This window comes from Oryctolagus cuniculus, chromosome 15 (assembly GCF_051225735.1).
Source record: "Oryctolagus cuniculus isolate XC-2025 breed Fujian yellow rabbit chromosome 15, ASM5122573v1, whole genome shotgun sequence".
NCBI classification, from domain to species: domain Eukaryota; kingdom Metazoa; phylum Chordata; class Mammalia; order Lagomorpha; family Leporidae; genus Oryctolagus; species Oryctolagus cuniculus.
Genome location: NC_142881.1, coordinates 71,032,172 through 71,051,438, shown reverse-complemented (window position 1 = coordinate 71,051,438; position 19,267 = coordinate 71,032,172). Strand labels below are relative to the sequence as shown.

Genomic DNA, 19,267 nt, shown 5'->3' with positions numbered 1-19,267 from the left:
TCAAGTTGTAGGTATTGGGGCTCTTACCTGAATCCTGACATCATATCCACACTGCGTGTTCACAACTTTTTGCTGTAAGGAAAGCATAAAACATGAGTCACCTTGGTCCCCTCAGTAGGCAGCTCTAGGAATGTCACAATCTACACCAGCTCTCGTCCCTCAGCCACACTGCCAGCCGACCTCCCAGGCTAGGACAGGAAGAGCTAGATGGGAAATATCTCACAAGCGGTCTCAAGGGCAACCTCTAGAGCAAACTGGACAACGCGTAAACAAATGAGCAGGGCTGAATTGCAAAACTTAGTAGTCGTGGAAATTTGAATGTCACTTAACTTTCACTTTCACAAAATATAATACTTGTTTTGATCTGTTCTCAATCTCTTCCAAATAGCTGAAGGCATTCATGGCTCATGGGTCACACAGACACAGCAAACCACGTTTGCCCCCCAGGCCACGCATGGTCCACCAGCCCCAGCGCTGGGAGGTGACAGCTACGCTTGCCGAAAGCAGTGTGGACTGAGCCAGTGTGTGTCCCAGTCACCAGCTGCGCCATGTGAGCAAGGCTAGCCGCTAGGGGATGGCGGCCCTGCCCGCTCCCGGCCTGCCCAGTCGCAGGACATAACACATGCATAACTGCACCGAGAGCTGCTCAGGCAGAACTCGGGGCCCCTTCACAATTTCTGGAACCCAGGAACCGGGGCTTGAACTGGGAATGAAAGCAGGTGAAGAACAGACAGTAACTCCCCACTGCTGAGGCTGTGTCCCCCGGAGAGCGAGGTGCACTCCCAGGGCCCCAGGGGCCGCTGAGCAGAGGGTACTTCCTCCACAGCAAGGGTGTGGAGAGGGCACGGCGGGGCTCACTACATTCACCACATCTTGTGCAGCGGCCCTAGTGACAGCCCCCAAGGGAGGGACAATACAGTCTTCCCTGCCTTGCCCAGAACATTAGGGCACACGTGGGTCAAGTAGGACCTGTCCTGGAGCTCACAATCCCAGGGACAGGGCGTGGAGAGAGTCTACACAGAGGAGGGAGGCAGCCCTGCAGCCCAGGGCTGTGGGCAGGAGGGACAGCGCTCGCTGCATGTGGCATAGGTGACTCACCGCTGGGTCCGGCACGCAGCAAGAGAAGGGCACCCCGCACTTCTCCCGGCTATAGCTGGCGCCGCTGCAGTTGAAGTAGACGTTGAGGTCCCAGTCTTCAGGGCCGTATGCCCCGCAGCACTGGTTCTATGGTCACAAAAGTGGGGAACTGTCAGGGACTCCAAGCCAGGCTAGGACACCCAGCCCTGAGTCTCAGGCTTGGTGATCCAGAGGTAAGAGTACCTGCTTCTAACACACAGAGAAATTGAAGCCCTCCAGCTACCTCATTTCCCATACAGCCAGAAGCTCTGTGCAAGCCCACCCAGGTAGCCCTTTAAGAAGGCAATGACAGCCCAGGGCGGCTCCTCCATGCTGCACACAAGCCGACTCACAGTGCCCTGGCTCACCCAGGGCACAGCATGCTAGGTTCTGGTCCCTCTCGGCCTGCTAGGGGCTTTGGCCCATTTTTCTCTTTCCTTTTCACATCAGGGTAAACCTCACCTTCATCCCTAAACTGTTCTAGCTGCTGCAATGCCGACTTAACGTTTCACCCCAAGAAGACCCACAGTGTACTGAACCTCTGTGCACATTTTTATTTTGAAAAGGAAATGAAGGCAATGGAGAAAAAAATGACAACATCTTTAAGGCAATTCAGGGAGGACGCGCCCTCACGGACACAGGCAAGCCCGAGACTATGAGACAAGGAGAAAGCTGAGGCACTGGACAGGAAAGGCACACAGAGGGGCAGCAGAAGAGGCTGCTGAGGCCAGCGCTGTGGCATGGTGGGTTAAGCCACCACTGTCTGTGATGTTGGCATCCCATATGGGTGCCAGTTCAAGTCCCAATTGCTCTACTTCCAACCCCGCTCCCTCCTAATGTGTTTGGAAAAGCAGAGGAGGTTGGCCCAAGTGCTTGGGTCCCTGCCACCCATTTGGAAGACACAGATAGAGTTCCAGGCTCCTGGCTTTGGTCTGGCACAGCAGGGGCTGTTGTGGCCACTTGGGGAGTGAATCAGTGAATAGAAGATCTCTCTCTCTCTCTGTTTCAGCAACTCTGCCTTTCAACTAAATAAATCTATCTTTTAAAAAAAAAAAAAAAAAAAAAAGCCTGGGATTTGGTGGCCTTCACATACTAGCAGAGGTCAGTATGGTAGGACCTTTAGTCACATGGGTGGGTGTTGGAAATAACAGTAAGCAATACTATTGTAACAGTAAGCGTTATTTAGAGTGTTTCTAATTTATTTTCTTCTCCTAACCCAAGCGTTCCATATAAAACCCCTTGAGGAAGCTGGGCACTCTGGCTGAGCACAGATCAAACAGGGGCCTTGCCCAGGCCAAGCTGGCCAGGGAGGGGCTCCTCCCAGGGGCTACGTTCTAAGCCCCCAGGCGCGGCAGCACACAAGGCAGCTAGGGGCCAGACACAGTAAAGGCCACAGCCTGGGACTGCTAGGACAAGCCCCCAGGGACTGATTCCAGGGAGCTGACGTGGCCCTCCACCCCAGGATGCCTCCTCCAGGCAGCTCTGCCCTTCTCAAACAGGAAGAGGAAAAGGTTCTGGGGAGGAAGAAGACAGGAATAGCCTCAGACAGTGAGTCACGAGCCTCGCAGCAAGCGCCCGAGGTCTCAGGGAGGTCTGTGGCTGCTGTTGTGGCTAAAGGGCAGGACTGGAGATCTGGGCCCCAGCAGGGCAGGAGGCTGAGCCCCCGGGGATGGAGGCCACGGGTGCAACTGGAGCACCAGGTAACCAACCACAAGCCGGCGAGCAAGGCTGACCGAGCAGAGGTGGAGGCGGCGAGGTCACTAGCTGCCAGCCTTGGCATGGGAGCAGCAGGGATAGATAGAACGAAGGCAGGAGAGTGGCGGCTCTACCAGGGCGCCCCCCCCACAGCAGCGCTTACTGCTTTCTGGAGGGAGTCGATGAGGTTCTGCAGGTCTATGTCGTCCCGGTAGGACCTGATGTTGCTCTCAAAGAATTCCCGGAAGCGGTCTCTCACCCAGTCCTGGAACAGGAAGGCCAGCACAGCCACGGCCAGCTCCAGGAAGAAGATGAGCACGATGGCACCGCAGAACTGCATGGGGATGCAGATGGGGGCAGAGTCACCACAGACCACCTGGCCACCCGCATCCCCATCTGACCTGGAACCACTGCCTGCTGCAAAGGACAGGGACTCTGCACCCCAGGGACAGGCCCTGGGAGCCCCACGGCCTGAGCCGAGACAACCTCACACTGACTGCACAGTGGGGCTGTACATCCCTCCCCTTGGTACTCACTCCACCTCTTTGGTAATGGTTAAATGCGTGAAAAGGCACAAGAAGGGCCCAAGCCAATGTGCCAATCATTTCTCCACAGCTGCCCTTGTTCCCCGACAGGAAGTAGATCTTGTGGTGAGAGTGAGTTCTACTGCCAGAGGCTGTCAGCTCCTTTCAAACAGAGCCAGGGCTCCAGGTACCAACTGGCCACTCCCCACACACACAAGGCCCTCACTCTACCACAGGGTTTGCCTAAGGTCAAGCTACTCATGCTCCCTGCAATCCAGGAGCTGTCACTGTGACCAGTCAACACCCTCTCTGCGTGTTGAGTATAGGACAGCCAGCCGCATAAGGACCTCTGCCGAAGCACGGCTGCCCTGGCCACAAACAGCAGCAGCATTCTGCAAGGGTCCACAGCCCCCTCCCACCGCGGCTGGCTCAGGCCTCACAGTCCTTATCACTGTCCATATAAGACCAGCTTGGACACAACCCTTCAAAGACAGAGGGGAACTACATATACACACACACTACACACACACCCCTCCAGAATGCAGTCTGTGCACACAGAAGCAAGAAGCCAAACATATTTGAAGAAAAAAAAAAGAAAAAAAAAAAAACCATGTGCTTTGATTTTTAAATTAAGTCTAGGGGAAAAAAAAGCCTGATTTAACAAATTCAACAAATAATATGTCGCAAAAAGTGAGAATATCTTTTCTCCATCGGGTACTATTTAAATTTTTAACTGGATGAATTTAAAAATGAATTTGTATCTAAATATACGGCCAAACTCTTAGCAACCTCACAGTTGTGCCAGCAAATTAAGGATTCTGTGTTGCACACCCAACAGATTCGCACTCCCTGGAGGAGGGAAATGATTTCTTAATGTTACCGGCACCATCCTTTGATCTCAGCCAGGAAGGGCAAAGGTAAGGAGCAAACAAACAATTCCTGTAGAACTTCTGAGTGAAGATAAAAGGCCAAGGAGAGGAGTGGAGCTGGCCTGCCCATCGCCAGCTCCTCCCAATTCGGGCAGAAACCCAGAGGGGCCGCTCCTCCTGAGGCGGTTTTTTTCCTAGAGCCTCACTCTTCTACAGGACAACAGAGAGGGCAGGAGTGGCTAGCAGACAACCTGGGAGCCTGCCCGTGCCCGGGCCCACCCCCCAGGCACTCACAAACTTGAGCAGGCAGATGTTCTCCCGCAGGGCCCCCACGCAGCCGGCGAACCCCAGCGTGAACATCACCACGCCCACCATCAGGACCAGCACCACCGGGTCGATTCCATGCAGCCGGGTCACCTTGGTGAGGTCGGACAGCACACCCTGAGAGAGGCAGAGAAGGCAGAGCAGTCAGGGTGGCCCTGCGGCCTGGGCTGTGACCCCAGCAGAGGACAGGGCCCTATCTTCCACGGCTCAGTCCTCTCAACTTACAAGCCAGGCCCTGCCCGCCCCGGAGGTCCCTCTGCCCAGCAGCCCCCAGGTTTCTTCTGAGGCCTGCAGAGTGCCTGAGCCAGGCCCGGGGCCACAGGGCACCCCGGACCAAGCTGGCCTCCTGGGTGGCTGAGCAGGTTAGCCCCCAGCTGCGCACCTCACACTGCTGTGAGGAAAAAGCCTCAATCTGACTGTTCCTGTGGAAAAGGCACCGAGGGTAGAGACGCGCCTGCCCCTGGAACTCTGTCATGAGGGAGGTGTCCTGGGCTGCACCAGCCCAGATGGCAGCCGCTGACCCTGTGTGCTGTCAGATATCTGGAACATGGCTAGGGATCCTAAACTGAATTTCAACCCGTTTCCTTTTCTCTAATTTAGATGTAAACAAACAGTCACATGTGACTAGTGGCAGAAGTCACAGGAGGAAGGACAAAAGTGCAGCTGGACCAGGTGCCCAGCCCAGCTCAGCCTCAGGCTGGGCAGCAGGGTAGCCACAATCCCGGCTTTGCCTATCAGGCTGCTGCAGTCCTGCAGGCGGCCACACGGTGGTGTTGCGGGTTATGGATTGCACCTCTTTGCTGGGGCAAAGGGACATTTAGGGGTTTACAGGCCACTGAAGGTGCACAAACAGGAAGGCGGGCCTTACCCACCTCCCAAAGCCTGCAGACCTAAGTGCTCCTGAAGCAAAGGCAGACAGTTGGCCCTGGGCCTGAGCTCCTGAGGAAACTTCCCTTCCCACTGCGGTTCCCCCGACCTGCTCTTCCTGGCTCTTTCTGCAGCTGCCACTGTCCCACTCTTCCTCCTACATCCCTGGTTCCCGCCCACAGTCAGGGAGGGCCCTTTCCAGCCAGACTAGTCCCCTCCCTGCAGTGCCAACAGCCCCATACTGGGGACAGTGAGGGCCTGGTCTCCCTCCTCGCCCCCTCTACGGTTGTGTAAAGACATGCCCCACGGCCGGTGCCGAGGCTAAGCTACTCCTCTGCCTTGCGGCGCCAGCACACCAGGTTCTAGTCCCAGTCGGGGCGCCGGATTCTGTCCCGGTTGCCCCTCTTCTAGGCCAGCTCTCTGCTGTGGCCAGGGAGTGCAGTGGAGGATGGCCCAAGTGTTTGGGCCCTGCACCCCATGGGAGACCAGGATAAGTACCTGGCTCCTGCCATCGGATCAGCGCGGTGCGCCGGCTGTAGCGCGCCGGCCGCGGCGGCCATTGGAGGGTGAACCAACGGCAAAGGAAGACCTTTCTCTCTGTCTCTTACTGTCCACTCTGCCTGCCAAAAAAAAAAAAAAAAAAGACATGCCCCACACAGGGGCTCCTTCTGGGCCCACACACGCACTTCACAAATGCACACATGTGCCTGTGTCCAGGGGCCCGCTCGCTCACTCCACTACCACAGCAGGGTAGGAAGTCAGCCCCAGGCCTGCCTAGCATCACTGCAGACAAGCCCTGGGGTGACACATGGTGACATGGGGCCGCCAGGACAGAGCAACGGCTCTCCACACTCGGGGAGCCTAAAAGTCCCCGACCCCAGCAGGTCCAGTCTTGGGTACCAGCAGCTGGCCCTGCCACCAGAGAGCAGAGCCGGTCTCAGCGCTGGTTCTGTGGTGATTAATGGCTACCCAGCCTTACACGGCACAAGGCATAAGGAATGTGCCCCCTGGAGGGGGACAATGCCGGTGAGTGCTCCTGGGGCAGGCTGCCTGCCACAAACAGCCATGGGGACACACCTACCTTTTCGCTCCATGCCCACAGCCCGACTCCAAGGAAGACGACTCCGGCCAACTAAGCAGGGAGAGAAAAGGGGTAGTCAGAACCGGGCACCACACCAGCGCCTCCTACAGTTGAGTCCGTACTGCTGGTCAGGGATGTGCTTGGCTCCTGCCCCAGGCGGTACTCGACCCCTGCAGACCACAGAGGCTCTACCCAAAAAAGGGACACAGAGCTCTGCAGCTGACCTGTACTCACCTTCCCCAAATGCCCACTTGAACCCATTCAACAGAGGCCCATGTCCCGGGGAGCAAAGGTGAAGATGTCAGAGCCGACCCTGTCCGGCAGGGATGACCAGGTCACAGCCACCCGGCCATGCCTGTTTCTGCAGCCCCCAGCTCACCACAGTGCTCTGTCCAGTGCATACGACACTGCCCTTGTGAGGGCTGCCTCGAGAATGTGCTGCACAGGGCTGGGCATGGCGGAGGGGGGGGACACACGCAGCGGCAGCAGAGCCCAGCACCATCTCTGCCCATTCTTCCCCCCACCTTAGGCCTCCACATGCTGACAAGCAGCTGCGCAGGCCACTTGCTGGTCAGGGCTCTCCTCCTCCTCCTCCTCCCAGTGGCATCTGGGTTCAGCATAGGACACAGGTGTGCTCAGGAAATGCTGGGTCATCATTGGCTATCCAATTAAAATAGGCCTGCGCTAGCAATGTGCTCACTCAAGAGATGGGGCCCATGCCCGGACTACCTACCTGCAGGAACCCACTGGGGCTAGGTGAAAGGGGTCATCCCAATCTATCACACAGCTTCCTAACCAGAGGCGAAGGCGGGGGAGAATCCATATAAAACAAAGGGTGGGACAGGCATTGTGACTGCAGCAGGTCACAGACTAAGCTCTGCCTGGGTCACCTGCATCACATATCACAGTATCTGGAGTCCCGGTTCTCCCACTTCCAATCTAGCTGCCTGCTAACGTGCCTGGGAAGGCAGAAGATGACAGCCCAAGTACTTAAGTTCTTGCCACCCATGTAAGAGACCTGGATGGAGTTCTGAGCTCCTGTCTTTGGCTTGGCCCAGCCCTGGCTGTTGCAGGCATTGGGGAATGAATCAGCAATTGAAAAGATCCCTCTCTCCGGGCCAGCACTGTGGCACAGCGAGTAAAGCCGCCACCTGCAGTGCCAGCATCCCATATAGGCACCGGTTTGTGTCCCAGCTGCTCAACTTCCTATCCAGCTCTCTGCTCTGGCCTGGGAAGGCAGCACAAGATGGCCCAAGTGCTTGGGCCTCTGCACCCACCTGGGAGACCTGAAGAGGCTCCTGGCTCCAAGTTTCAGATCAGCCCTGCTCCAGCCATTGCAGCCATTTGGGGAGTGAGCCAGAAGATGGAAGACCTCTCTCTCTCTCCCTCTCTTTCTGCCTCTGCTTCTCTGTAACTCTGCTTTTCAAATAAATAAATAAATCTTAAAAAAAAAAAGATCTCTTTATTTATTTATTTGAAAAGCAGAGTTACAGAGAGGTGGAGGGAGGGAGGTCTTCATCTGCTGGTTCACTCCCAAAATGGCTGCAATGGCCGGAGCTGCACCAATCTGAAGCCAGGAGCTTCTTCTGGGTCTTCCATGCAGGTGTGCAGGAGCCCAAGCACTTGGGCCATCTTCCACTGGTTTCCCAGGCCATAGCAGGGAGCTAGATCGGAAGTGGAGCAGCCGGGACTCAAATCAGCACCCATATGGGATGCCGGCAATGCAGGCGGCTACTTTACCTGCAACAGCACAGCATCGGCCCAATAAATAAATCTTTAAAAATGAAATACACATGGTCTGTAACAGAGCTGCCACCCACTTTCCTGTTTACTACTTCATGCCAGGTTGGTACCTCGCTGCCATTCATCAGCGTCTCAGCATTAATAGCAGGGCTAGGTTTCTCCATGACGCTCAGCCTTCCACAGCGCATTCTCATGCTTTACGCGGTCTGTTTATTCAATACCAGCCCCAGGTGGCTCGAGTGGGAAGGAAAGGCCCCTTAGAGAAAACGCTAGGGAGTCGCGATCTCTTTAGGCTGCAGATTCAGAAAACGTGCAGTGTCTCATGGTTTGCATAGAACTTCGGGGGCCCACAGATTCCCACTGGTGGGCCCCACGATGGTCTATGAACCCCTAGTAAGGACGCACTGTCTGGACCCAACCGCTCTGTTTCACAAAGAACAGTGGGGCCCAGCAAGGGCCTAGACCAAAATGCCAGGCCGTGGGAAGGAGGCTCCGCAACACTGAGTGCACTCTGACTGTGAGGCCTGTGCCGAGCACTGCACACGGCGCTGAGCCAGGCAGGCAGAGTTCCCTGGGCTTTCCGCCACACCATGCAGACCTGCCGCCCTTCCTCCCACTGAATCAACGAGTTGCTAAGGTCTCTGTTCTCCCTGATGGGGTCAGGGCCAGGTCCTCTCACTCCCCAGATGTCTGGTACAGGTGAGCACACATGCAGATGACTGGTTACAGCCCCTGCAGGCTGTGGGTGCCCTCCCTACCACTCAAAGTCCCCAGTGATTCACTTCCTATCGCCAAAGCTGGAGTTCAAGTTTTTTTGTTCACCATACATGAGCTCATCTGAGGATAGGTCACAGTTGGTCATTCCCCCCTCCTACAACCTCTTCACCGACACACCCAGCTCCAGGAACACTGCACACACATTCACGACTGCCTTCCTCCCTCTCTGCCACTTCTCCGTCGAACCTGACAAGCCCAGTTCCAGGCCTGTGCCCCGCCTGTGAGCCCTGCAGGTGATCTCATGACCCACCTGTCTTTAACTACACCTCTACACGGCCCACTTGCAAACCCAGGTCTTCAGCATACAAACACTGCACTGTCGACTTGACTGGTCCACTGGAGACAGCTAAGATATTTCAATCTAACACACCCCCAGTCTGGTGCAGCAGTTAACATGCTGCTTGGGGCATCTGCATCCGTATCTGAGTCCCTGGGTTGAAGCCCCAGCTCTGCATCTGAGTCCAACTCCCGGCTAACAACGCACACCCTGGGAAGCAGCAGGTGATGGCCCACACAACTGGGTTCCCGCCTCTCATGCGTGAGACCTGGCTTAAGATCCCTGCTTCTTAGTGCTTGGGGAGTGAACTGATAGATAGGAAGTCTCTCACTCTCTCTGCCTCTTAAGTAAAATAAATAATTTTTTAAATAATAAATAATTTTTTTAAATACCCCTAGATGGAGCCTTGGTCTCCTGACCCTTTCCCCTTCTCCTGGATTGGCATCACCCTCTGTCCACTCATTTGCTTATGAAAAATCTAGACCTCGAGTCTCTCTTTCCCCCTTAGCTCACATTCAAACCCACCAGGCTCCTAAGTTGGTTCTACTTTTAAGATACATGCTGTGGTGGGGCCAGCACTGTGGTGTGGCAGGTAGGGCTGCCGCCTGCAGTGCCGGCATTCCTTATGGGCACCAGTTCGAGACCTGGCTGCTCCACTTCCGATCCAGCTCTCTACTATGGCCTGGGAAATTAGTACAAGATAGCCCAACTCCTCAGGCCCCTACACCACATGGGAGACCCAGAGGAAGCTCCTGGTTCCTGGCTTCGGATCAGCGCAGCTCCAGCTATTGCAGCCAATTGGGGAGTGAACCAGCAGATGGAAGACCTCTCTCTCTCTCTGCCTCCGCCTCTCCTCTCTGTGGAAGATGGCCCAAGTGCTTCGGCCCCAGAACCCACATGGGAGACCGGGAAGAAGCTCCTGGTTCTTGACTTTAGATCAGATCAGCTCCAACCATTGCAGGCACACTTCTTAGTCCAACTCACTCCAAAGGCGTTCAAGGCAAATGTAGGCCATGAAGAAGTCCGGCTGGCTTAGGACCAAGGTCAAGCCCTACACAGGCATCACCAACCCCATCCTGTTCCCAACAGACATTCCAGACCCCACTCACCTCCCACAACCAACCATGGCCCGGAGGGCTCGCCTCCTCCCCACTGCACCTCGCAGCTCAGGCCCTCTCACCCACACTAAAACCAGCCCCAGCCCCACCTGTATGTTTGTTTCTGTGAATCTGCACCGAGGTGCTGCTTTAACTTTCCCCTAGGTCACGACACGGACACATCGGGAAGAGGCGACCAGTTTCATAAAAGAGGTTTGCTCTCCTAAAGGATTCAGAGCGCAAGTTCCCAGGAAGGACCCTCGGCTCAGCCCAACAGCAGCAGCATTTGCCTGCCTCGGGAGCAGGGCATGGTGCAGGGGCAGGGCAGGCAAGAACAAAGGCTTGCCTTCTTTTCTGTTCTGTCTGAAAGGAAGAACTAAAGTTAACTTGCACCAGAAAGACAGGAACTTGGGGTCACATGTCAGATCATGGGTTCAATGAACAATGGCCCACAGCAGGAACTTGGGGGACCAATGGCAGTTTTAGAGACCAAGAGACTTGAGGGAGGAACCAGGCAGGGAAAGCAACCTGTCTGGTGTTTATGAAGCACACACAGGAACTAGCAAGGGCACCCTCCAGCCTCGAAGCTCCAGAGTAGCTGGTCTTTGGGGCTGGGCCACACCATTCTCCCTGACTGCCAACTGAGAGGAAGGTGGCCTCTTGCCTCACACTGACCTTTCTCTTCTATTTGCCCTAGTGGTTAAGACGCCGGTTAGGATGCCCATGCCCCATATCGATGTGCCTGGGTTCGATACCCCGCTCTGGCTGCAGGTTCCTGCTACTGTAGCACCTGGGAGGCAGCAGGTGATGGCCAAGTAGCTGGGTTCCTGCCTCCCACATGGGAGAGCTGAGCTGACTTACTGGCTCCCTGGCCACTGCAAGCATTTGGGGAGCCAACTAGAGGATGGCAGTGTTTGTTCGTTCATTCATTTCCTCTCTCTCTCTCTCTCATTCAAATAAATAAATAAATTTCACAAGGGAGGGAGTCCCCTCTAGCCAAGGCCAAAGAGAGGCCAGGCTTCCATTCCCTGGAGCTATCAGGCACAGGTACTGCTGTTGTCTTCTGGGCAAGCAGCCCCATCTTTTCCTGGTGTCGCATGCTGCATTAATGTTTCCTACACCACAAGAGATCCTTCCAAACTGGTCCTGAGTTTTCAGATGGGAAAGCTTGGTCACTCACCCCCATTCACCCAGCCAGCTGCTGGCAGACTTGAGAACTAAACCTGTGTCTCTGACCCTCCTAACACATTACCCCACCTACCCATGAGACAGCCCCCTGGTCGGCCAGGAAGACCCAGCAGCAGCCTGAGCCCTCCACGCAGGCACCTGTGGGGTTGGAGTCTCAGAGAAGGAGTAGTTCCCTGGGCATCTATGCCAAGCTGGCTAGGTTGGGGAGCAGGGCCTCTCTGGGGGTCACATGCTCGTTCTACCTTAGGCAAAGGCCTCTATAACGGAAGGCAAGGGGTCCTCCTGGGGCAGTTGGAGCTCATGCAACCCTCAGCCCTGTCCTGTCCTGGAAGCCACAAGGAACTGAGTCACCATGTGAGTAAGCCTGTGACACTGTACCCAGGCAGGATCGAGTCAGCGGCTGATGAAGAGCTTCAACCCCAAGCAGCTCAGAAGCAGCTTTCACCAGGATTTAATCTCTTCAACGCTTGCAAGACTTCCTTTATGCACGTGTGAACGCTCCGAGGCAGCTGCTGCAGACCCCACCGGCCTTTCCTCAGCAAGTTCAAAGTGACCCACCAGCAAGCAGCAAGGCGCACTGCGGGCCTCCCGCTCCTGCACAAGCCCCTTGCTGACTCAGGCTCACATTCAGAGCCCGCTCCCCCGGACCTCCCCTGGAAGCCTTGGAGACGACCAGAAGGAAAGCTAAGAGCAAGTCCCTGTCAGATGAGGCAGCCAGAGCACAGGGCACGGATCAGCCAGCTCTGTGCCCAGTCTCTTTTCAGCAGCTTCCTAGCAATGGACCAAGCGCAAGTCCGGGCCCTTCTCGGGGCCTGTGGTCTCCTCTATAAAACAGCAGCAACTCTTCCTTGGTTACAGGAATGCTGTAGACTCCTCCGTGAAACACTTACTCCCAGGCATAGCGCTATCCCAAGATGGCCTGCCCTCCTGTGCGTGGTGCAGAAGAGGCTCGGAGGGGCCTTCGAGGTGACACCGCGAGGCTCCTGCGAGGCTCTGCTGTACTGAACGCGGCTGTGTCCTCTCCTCCTGGCCCTGTGCTCTGCACCCTGCCCCCAGTGTGTCCCATGGTAAGGGCTTTCTCCTGTTTCCCTGGGTTTCTGGAGGCAGCAGTGACACAGGACGTAGAGAAGTGGGGCCTCCTGCAGGCTTCTCCAGGGAGGCAGGAAAGGACGACAGGAAGAAAAGAGCAGAGAGCAGAGGAAGCTAGAATCAGGTCAGCTCTGCTGACTGCCCCCACGGCCCTGAGCAAGCCATCTCTCTCGCGGGTCAGTCTGCCCATCTGCAAAACGAGCAGTTGGAGACCGGTGGCCTCCCAGAGCCTCTGCAAGTCCACCAGCAGCAGGCTCACAGGTAGAAACCACAGCCCAGCTCTCTCCAGACCACGAAGTCCTGAGTCTAGGCCCGCTGAGACCAGAGAACACCAGACTCGTGGCCACCTGAAACGCCAACCACTCAACTGAACTTGAGGACACAGAAGCCAGATGACACAGACCCTAGACACAAGCAGGCCCTGAGGTGCCAGTGAGCTAAGGGTTGAAAGATACCCCTGAGTTAAGAGGCCTTGCCCCTCAAGACTGGGACCACTGAGTCCTAAATGAAGCAGGCGGCACCCCTTTCAAAGAGCCCCACACTAAAAATCTTGAACTGAGGCAGTCCTGGGAGCCAGAAGGGATGCTGGAGTCAGGTTCCTCATCACAGGAGGAAACAGGGCCGGGGGCAGGGGGTGCCTCGCATGAGGTCACACGGCTATCACACACCAGCTATTCATCCTGCTGGAAGCGTATACTAAGAAAAAGAAGCACACAGGCCCTTCCCAGTACAGCAGCACACCCGGAAGAGGAGGGGACCAGAGGGGTGGGGTGAGGATCCCAGGGGCAGCTTCCACAGCTGCCTGTGTGGCCCCTGATAACAGAGAACCAAGCGCAGGCCAGCCCCACCCGGGGAAATTGTGTCAAAGAAGGAAGACAGAGGGGGCGGAGCCAGCCCAGGGAGGCGACAGGCAGCACCAGTGGACACCCAGCCTCACCCCACCTCATTTCTGCCCTCACTGGCACCGCAAGGGTGGACATCCAAAGCAGCCATGGGCATTTCTGCAAACGGCCAGATAGTAAATGTTTTCCGCTTCTTGTGCTGGATGATCTCAGTTGCAACTACTTAACTCTCCTGCTACAGCGGGAAAGCAGCCGAGGAGTAAATGAATGGGTGTGGCTGTGTTCCAACACAATTGTACATGCATCCAGGCGGGAGGCCAGCTTTGGGAGCAGACCACAGTCTGCCAAGCCCTGCTCTAAACTATCACACTAAGACCATCTGGACCTAGACAGGAAAGACAGGATTTCCTGCATTTGGCTCAGCCACACGGACCCTGGGATATCCCTATGCTTGGGTCACCAACACTGGTATGTTTTTACATTACTTTAACAGGCCTTACCAGCTGAAACCTGTAGGTCACCCAAATAATACATCCCTACAGCAGTATATCACACAACAACAGAATGATCTACAACTATATACAACAGCAAAAATGATCTCACACATGACATCAAACCAAAAAACACTTCATACTGTTAGGAAAGAATATTTAGTGAAAAACTGTATATTGGGGTTGGCATCGTGGTGCAGCAGATGAAGCTCCCACCTGTGACTCCAGCATCCCATATGGGTACTGGTACAAGACTCTGCTGTTCCACCTTTGATCCATCTCCCTGCTAATGTAGCTGGGAAAGCAGTAGAAGATGGCCCAAGTGCTTGAACCCCTGCCATCCACGTGGGAGACCTGGACCATGTGGGAGACTCCAGCTCCTAGCTTCAGATCTGCCCAGATTCAGCCATTGCAGCCATCCGGGGAATGAAACAGCAGATGGAAGATATCTCTCTCTCTGTCTCTCTGACTCTCTCTCAAGCCTGCCTTTCAAATAAATAAGTAAATGCTAAAAAAATAAACAAGAAAGAAAACTGTATCTTGCATTCAATCAAAAGTAACTAGATGAGGAAGGGCATTTGGCACAGCAGTTAAGATGTGGCTTGGGATGCTGGCATCCCATATCAGAGTGGGTTAGAGTGCCAGGCTCCTGGCTTCAACCTGTCAGCCCTGGCCCAGCTGGGGAGTCTGCCAGTAGACAGAAGATAACCTGTGTGTGTGCGTGTGTGTGTTTGTGTGTACGTCTTTCTTTCAAATGAATCTTTTTTAGAACTTTAAAGTCACAAGATAGGCAAGAAGGGAAAAAAGTGACCTATAATAAAGGAAGAAAAATAATAAACATAAATTGAATAATAGAGAAAGACTGTGGAAGCATGCTCAGGATTTAAAGGGAAACAGAACATGATGACAGGAGAAACAGAAGAGTCAGAAAACACCCAAATAGAACTACTAGAAATAGAAAATTTAATGTCAGAAATGAAGAATTCACTGAAGAACCAATCAGATACTATAAAAGAAAAGATCAACTTGAAAACAAAGCAACAGACACTATCCCAAATACAGGACAGAAGAGGGAACAACAAAACGGAACACAGCCTCAGTGACCTGCAGGGAATCAAGTCTCAGAAAAAAAGGAGGAGGTAAATATTGGAAAAAATGATGGTCCAGGGGCTGTGCTGTGTCCTAGAGGGTAAAGTCGCCGCCTGCCGTGCCGGCATCCCATATGGGCACCAGTTCATGTCCCAGTTGCTCCACTTCCGATTCAGATCTCTGCCGTGGTCTGGGAAAGCAGTAGATGGCCCAAGTCCTTGGGCCCCTGCACCCACATGGGAGACCCAGGAGAAGCTCATGGCTCCTGGGTTCCAAATGGCCTACGTCCAGTTGTTGCAGCCATCTGGGGAGTGAACCAGCGGATAGAAGACTCTCTCTCTGCCTCTGCCTCTCTGTAACTCTGCCTTTCCAATAAATAAATAAATCTTTAAAAAAAAAAAAAAAAAAAAAAAAAAAAAGATGGGCCAAATATTCCCAAACTTGATGAAAAGTATAAATCCACAATCCCAAAGGCACAATGAACCACAATATGCTTTTTCCTACGTGAAAACACAAAGAAAACCACAGTTGCACATAATAAAATTGTTGAAATAAATAAAAAAAAAACACCAGAAATCTTGAAGTCAACTGGAAGATGGGGGTGGGGAGAGACAGGACTTTGTGTATATATGCATATATAAAATATTTTAACCAAATAAAGTGGAAGCATCAAAATATGTCTGAAACAGAAGAAAGATCTAAAAATCAGTAATATAATCTTCCACTATAAGATGCTATTGGGCCCAGCACTGTGGCATAGTAAGTTAATCCTCCACCTGCGGCACCAGCATCCCATAAGGATGCCGGTTCTAGTCCTGGCTGCTCCTCTTCCGATCTAGCTCTCTGCTATGGCCTGGGAAAGCAGTAGAAGATGGCCCAAGCCCTCGGGCCCCTGCACCCACACAAGAGACCTGGAAGAAGCTCCTGGCTCTAGGCTTTGGACTGGTTGAGCCCCGGCCGTTTCGACCATCTGGGGTGTGAACCAGCATATGGAAGACCTTTTTCCCTGTCTCTCCCTCTCAATGTCTGTAATTCTACCTTTCAAATAAACAAACAAAATCTAAAAAAAAAAAAAAAAAAAAAAAAAAAAAAAAAGCTATTAAAAGGAGTGCGTGTTATGGCACAGTAGGTTAAGCTGCAGTTCAAGCTGCCTTCATCCCATATCAGAGTGCCTGGGATTGAGTCTGGCCTCCTCTTCTGAGCCAGCTGGCCACTAATGCACACTCTGGGAAGCAGCAGGTAGATGGCTCAAGTACGTGGGTCCCAGGCAACCACGTGGGAGACACAGATGGAGTTTCTGGCTCCTGGCCCAGCCCCAGCTGTTGTAGGCATCTGGAGAGTGAACCAGTGTTCTCTGTCTCTCCTTCTCTCTTCTGTCACTCTGCCTCTCAAATTTTTTTAAAGAGTAGAAATAAAGAAATGATAAAAATAAGGGCAACAATCAATGAAATAGACTGGAGACAGGAAATAGTGACAGTTAGTTATACTACAATGTGAACAGAATACCAATGAACTGCAGCATACTTTTTTCTTATATATATTTTACAATCTATATAAACAAACATAAAAAAGAAAAATCAATGAAATTAAAAACAGAAAAACTTCACCTAATCAAAAGAAATCAGACATGAGGGCTGAATCTACTTTATAGCAGCAGGAGGCAGACAGGAAGGGGCGGGGAGGGAGCAGGGAAAGCTTCTGGAGCGCTGGGAATGTCGGACGTCTTCATCAGTTGACACTGCTCCATACAAGATGCTGATGGCGGCTGTGTGCCTACACTGCTGTCAGACAGTACACTTAAAATGGGAAAATGTTGTTCTATTTAAATTATACCTCAGTAGAGGTGATGTCTCAAAAAGAATTTCTGAAAGAAAATAAAAAAGAGAACAACAGGATGGGACCAACACACCACACTCCCAGAGAGCAGACAAAACCCTGCAGTAGACTAATCCATGCTACTTAACCAGCAAAGGATGCAGTTACACGCTCACACCAGGCTACTTGGACTCGAAACTACCTTACAAGTATTTATAAATCACAAGAACCCCAGCTGGTGGTCCCAGCCATGACCACACCTCATGCCTTAAATTCTAGTGAAGTGTCTGATTAAGTAGTCCTTGCTCTCTGCCTTGGCAAGCATAAATGTGATAACATACACACACACACAAGTTAAGGCACTCTGTTTTCTACGAACTGGGGCAGCCCTTCTGGAGAAGTAATTTTGACTATGCAACTATGTCAGGCAGGTCAAAACAATCTACATACCTTCTAACCCATTTAATCTCACTCCTGGGAATCTATCCCAACAAATAATTTCCCTCCCTTCCCAAAGGGAAGAATTTTACTATACAAAACCAATTACTACATCCATATCTAGGATGGTAAAAAAAAGAAACAACCTAAATGTCCAGTATGGGAGTTTCTAAAACATGTAATCAGACAGCATGTAGCAACCCGAAATGTCCCACAGGAGGAGACACTGTTGAAGGAAGATGGACCTCCAGACTGCGTGGCTGTAGCCCCCAGGCTGGGGAGTGCAGCAAGCCTGCAAGGCCTTGTTTAGGCTTCTAGAATTTCCAAGCAATTGTAATAGTTCGTTAAATATTACTTGGAGAGAAATGGTACATCTTCTTGGCAGTACAACACAAAAATACACTGTACACCTTAACATTATTAAAACATTAGACTTTTCCCTTTCGAATGCATTAATTATTACAAGATGAAAGCAGAGAAACCATTTGCATTCAGACCAGGGATGAGGCCATGGGATCTGGTGTCACAGGGCCAGAGTTTCAGCTAAACAAAGCCAATTCTCTGCCAGTCAGATCAAGTCCAGGTACAACAGCCCAAGCTGGGAGGTGGAGAATCCTTTACAGAAAAAAGGCCGAAGACAAGACGATGCTACCCACAAAGATGCCTGCCAAATGCAGGAAGGGAGCGGATGCTTCCGCCTGGCCTCGCCTACCCTTTTGTGGGTAGGGTGTGCACACGCCAGGTCCACCTAGAACAGCCCAGAGATAAAACTGTTGGTCTGGCGTAATTCTCAATCATCTCTCCCTCACGTGCACTGCTATCTGTTCACCACAGGAGGCATCTGCTACTTTGAAGGAAGAGACCACAAGCCATGCTGGTGACAGAGGGCACAAGTGCCACAGCTCTCCTCTCACTCAGAAATGAGCCCAGGGGGCCGCTCGAGCCTGTCCAAGTCACTGAGAAAGCCACTGGCAGAACGCAGCTTTCAAATAAAGACAAGCAGGGGCCCCTCCCTTCCGGTAAGACAGGTTTATTATCTGGACTTCAGTGAAGCTCAGTTTTTCACTTTTACTCCATCTCTGACACAGACCCAGGCGAGGGCCTTATCAGAGCCTTCGCATCCTGAAGTCAAGGCCTGTGATAGAAAGCAGTCCAGGAGCTGCAGCCCTCATCTGAAACAACCCTCGAAGAATTCACTCAGCAAAACTCAGTCTTTGTGGAACCAGGTGGGGCGTGAATGAACAAAGACACAGGGCTGCACACCGCTCCTCCAGCGGATGCCTCTCCCAGCCTTCCTGCCTCTCAAGTCAAAGTGAGATTTTTATTTTTAAAGCAGTCTTATTTATTTGAGAGACAGAGAGCTCTTCCATCTGCTAATTCACTCCCAGATGCCTGCAACAGACAGGGACTGGGCCAGACCAAAGCCAGGAACCTGGAACTCAATCTGGGTTTCCCACATGGGTAGCAGGGATCCAAGTGCTTAAGCCATCACCTGCTGCCACCCAGGGTGTGCACCAGCAGGAAGCTGGATTGGAAGCACAACAGGAACTTGAGCCCAGGCACTCTGACATGGGATGTGGGGGGTCCCAAGCAGTCTCAACTGCTGCACCACAATGCCTGCACTGAGATTTTAACTGTGGCAAAATATAATCTACAAACAATTTAAAACTTACTTTAACCATTTTCACTGTGCAGTACAGAGGTACTAAGCACTTTGTGTTGCACAACCATCAGCACTGCCACCATCTATCTCCAGAACTGTTTTCAGCTCGTAAAACTGAAACTTTCTGTACCCATTAAAAAGTACCCACATACACACACAATTTCCCCAGCCCTGGCCCTTTGCAACCACCGGCTACTCTCTGCCTTTTGATATGGAAACACAGTATTTGTTTTTTCCCATCTAGCTTATCTCACTCAGCATATTGTCCTCAAGGTTCAGCCA

General features: G+C 52.8%; 1 protein-coding gene across 5 annotated transcripts in view; it reads right to left on the bottom strand.

The window, feature by feature from the left end:
• The window catches only part of TSPAN14 (tetraspanin 14), a 58,438-nt gene that overhangs the window by 5,129 nt on the left and 34,042 nt on the right, over positions 1-19,267 (bottom strand). For all 5 annotated transcript variants that reach the window (XM_051833052.3, XM_070057951.2, XM_089313594.1 and 2 more), the window contains 5 exons: positions 6,477-6,527; positions 4,499-4,645; positions 2,975-3,145; positions 1,099-1,224; positions 28-72 (listed from right to left, as the gene is read on the bottom strand). In XM_051833052.3, coding sequence (XP_051689012.1) covers positions 28-72; positions 1,099-1,224; positions 2,975-3,145; positions 4,499-4,645; positions 6,477-6,527 — 540 coding nt within the window. The remainder of the gene's footprint in view (positions 1-27; positions 73-1,098; positions 1,225-2,974; positions 3,146-4,498; positions 4,646-6,476; positions 6,528-19,267) is intronic.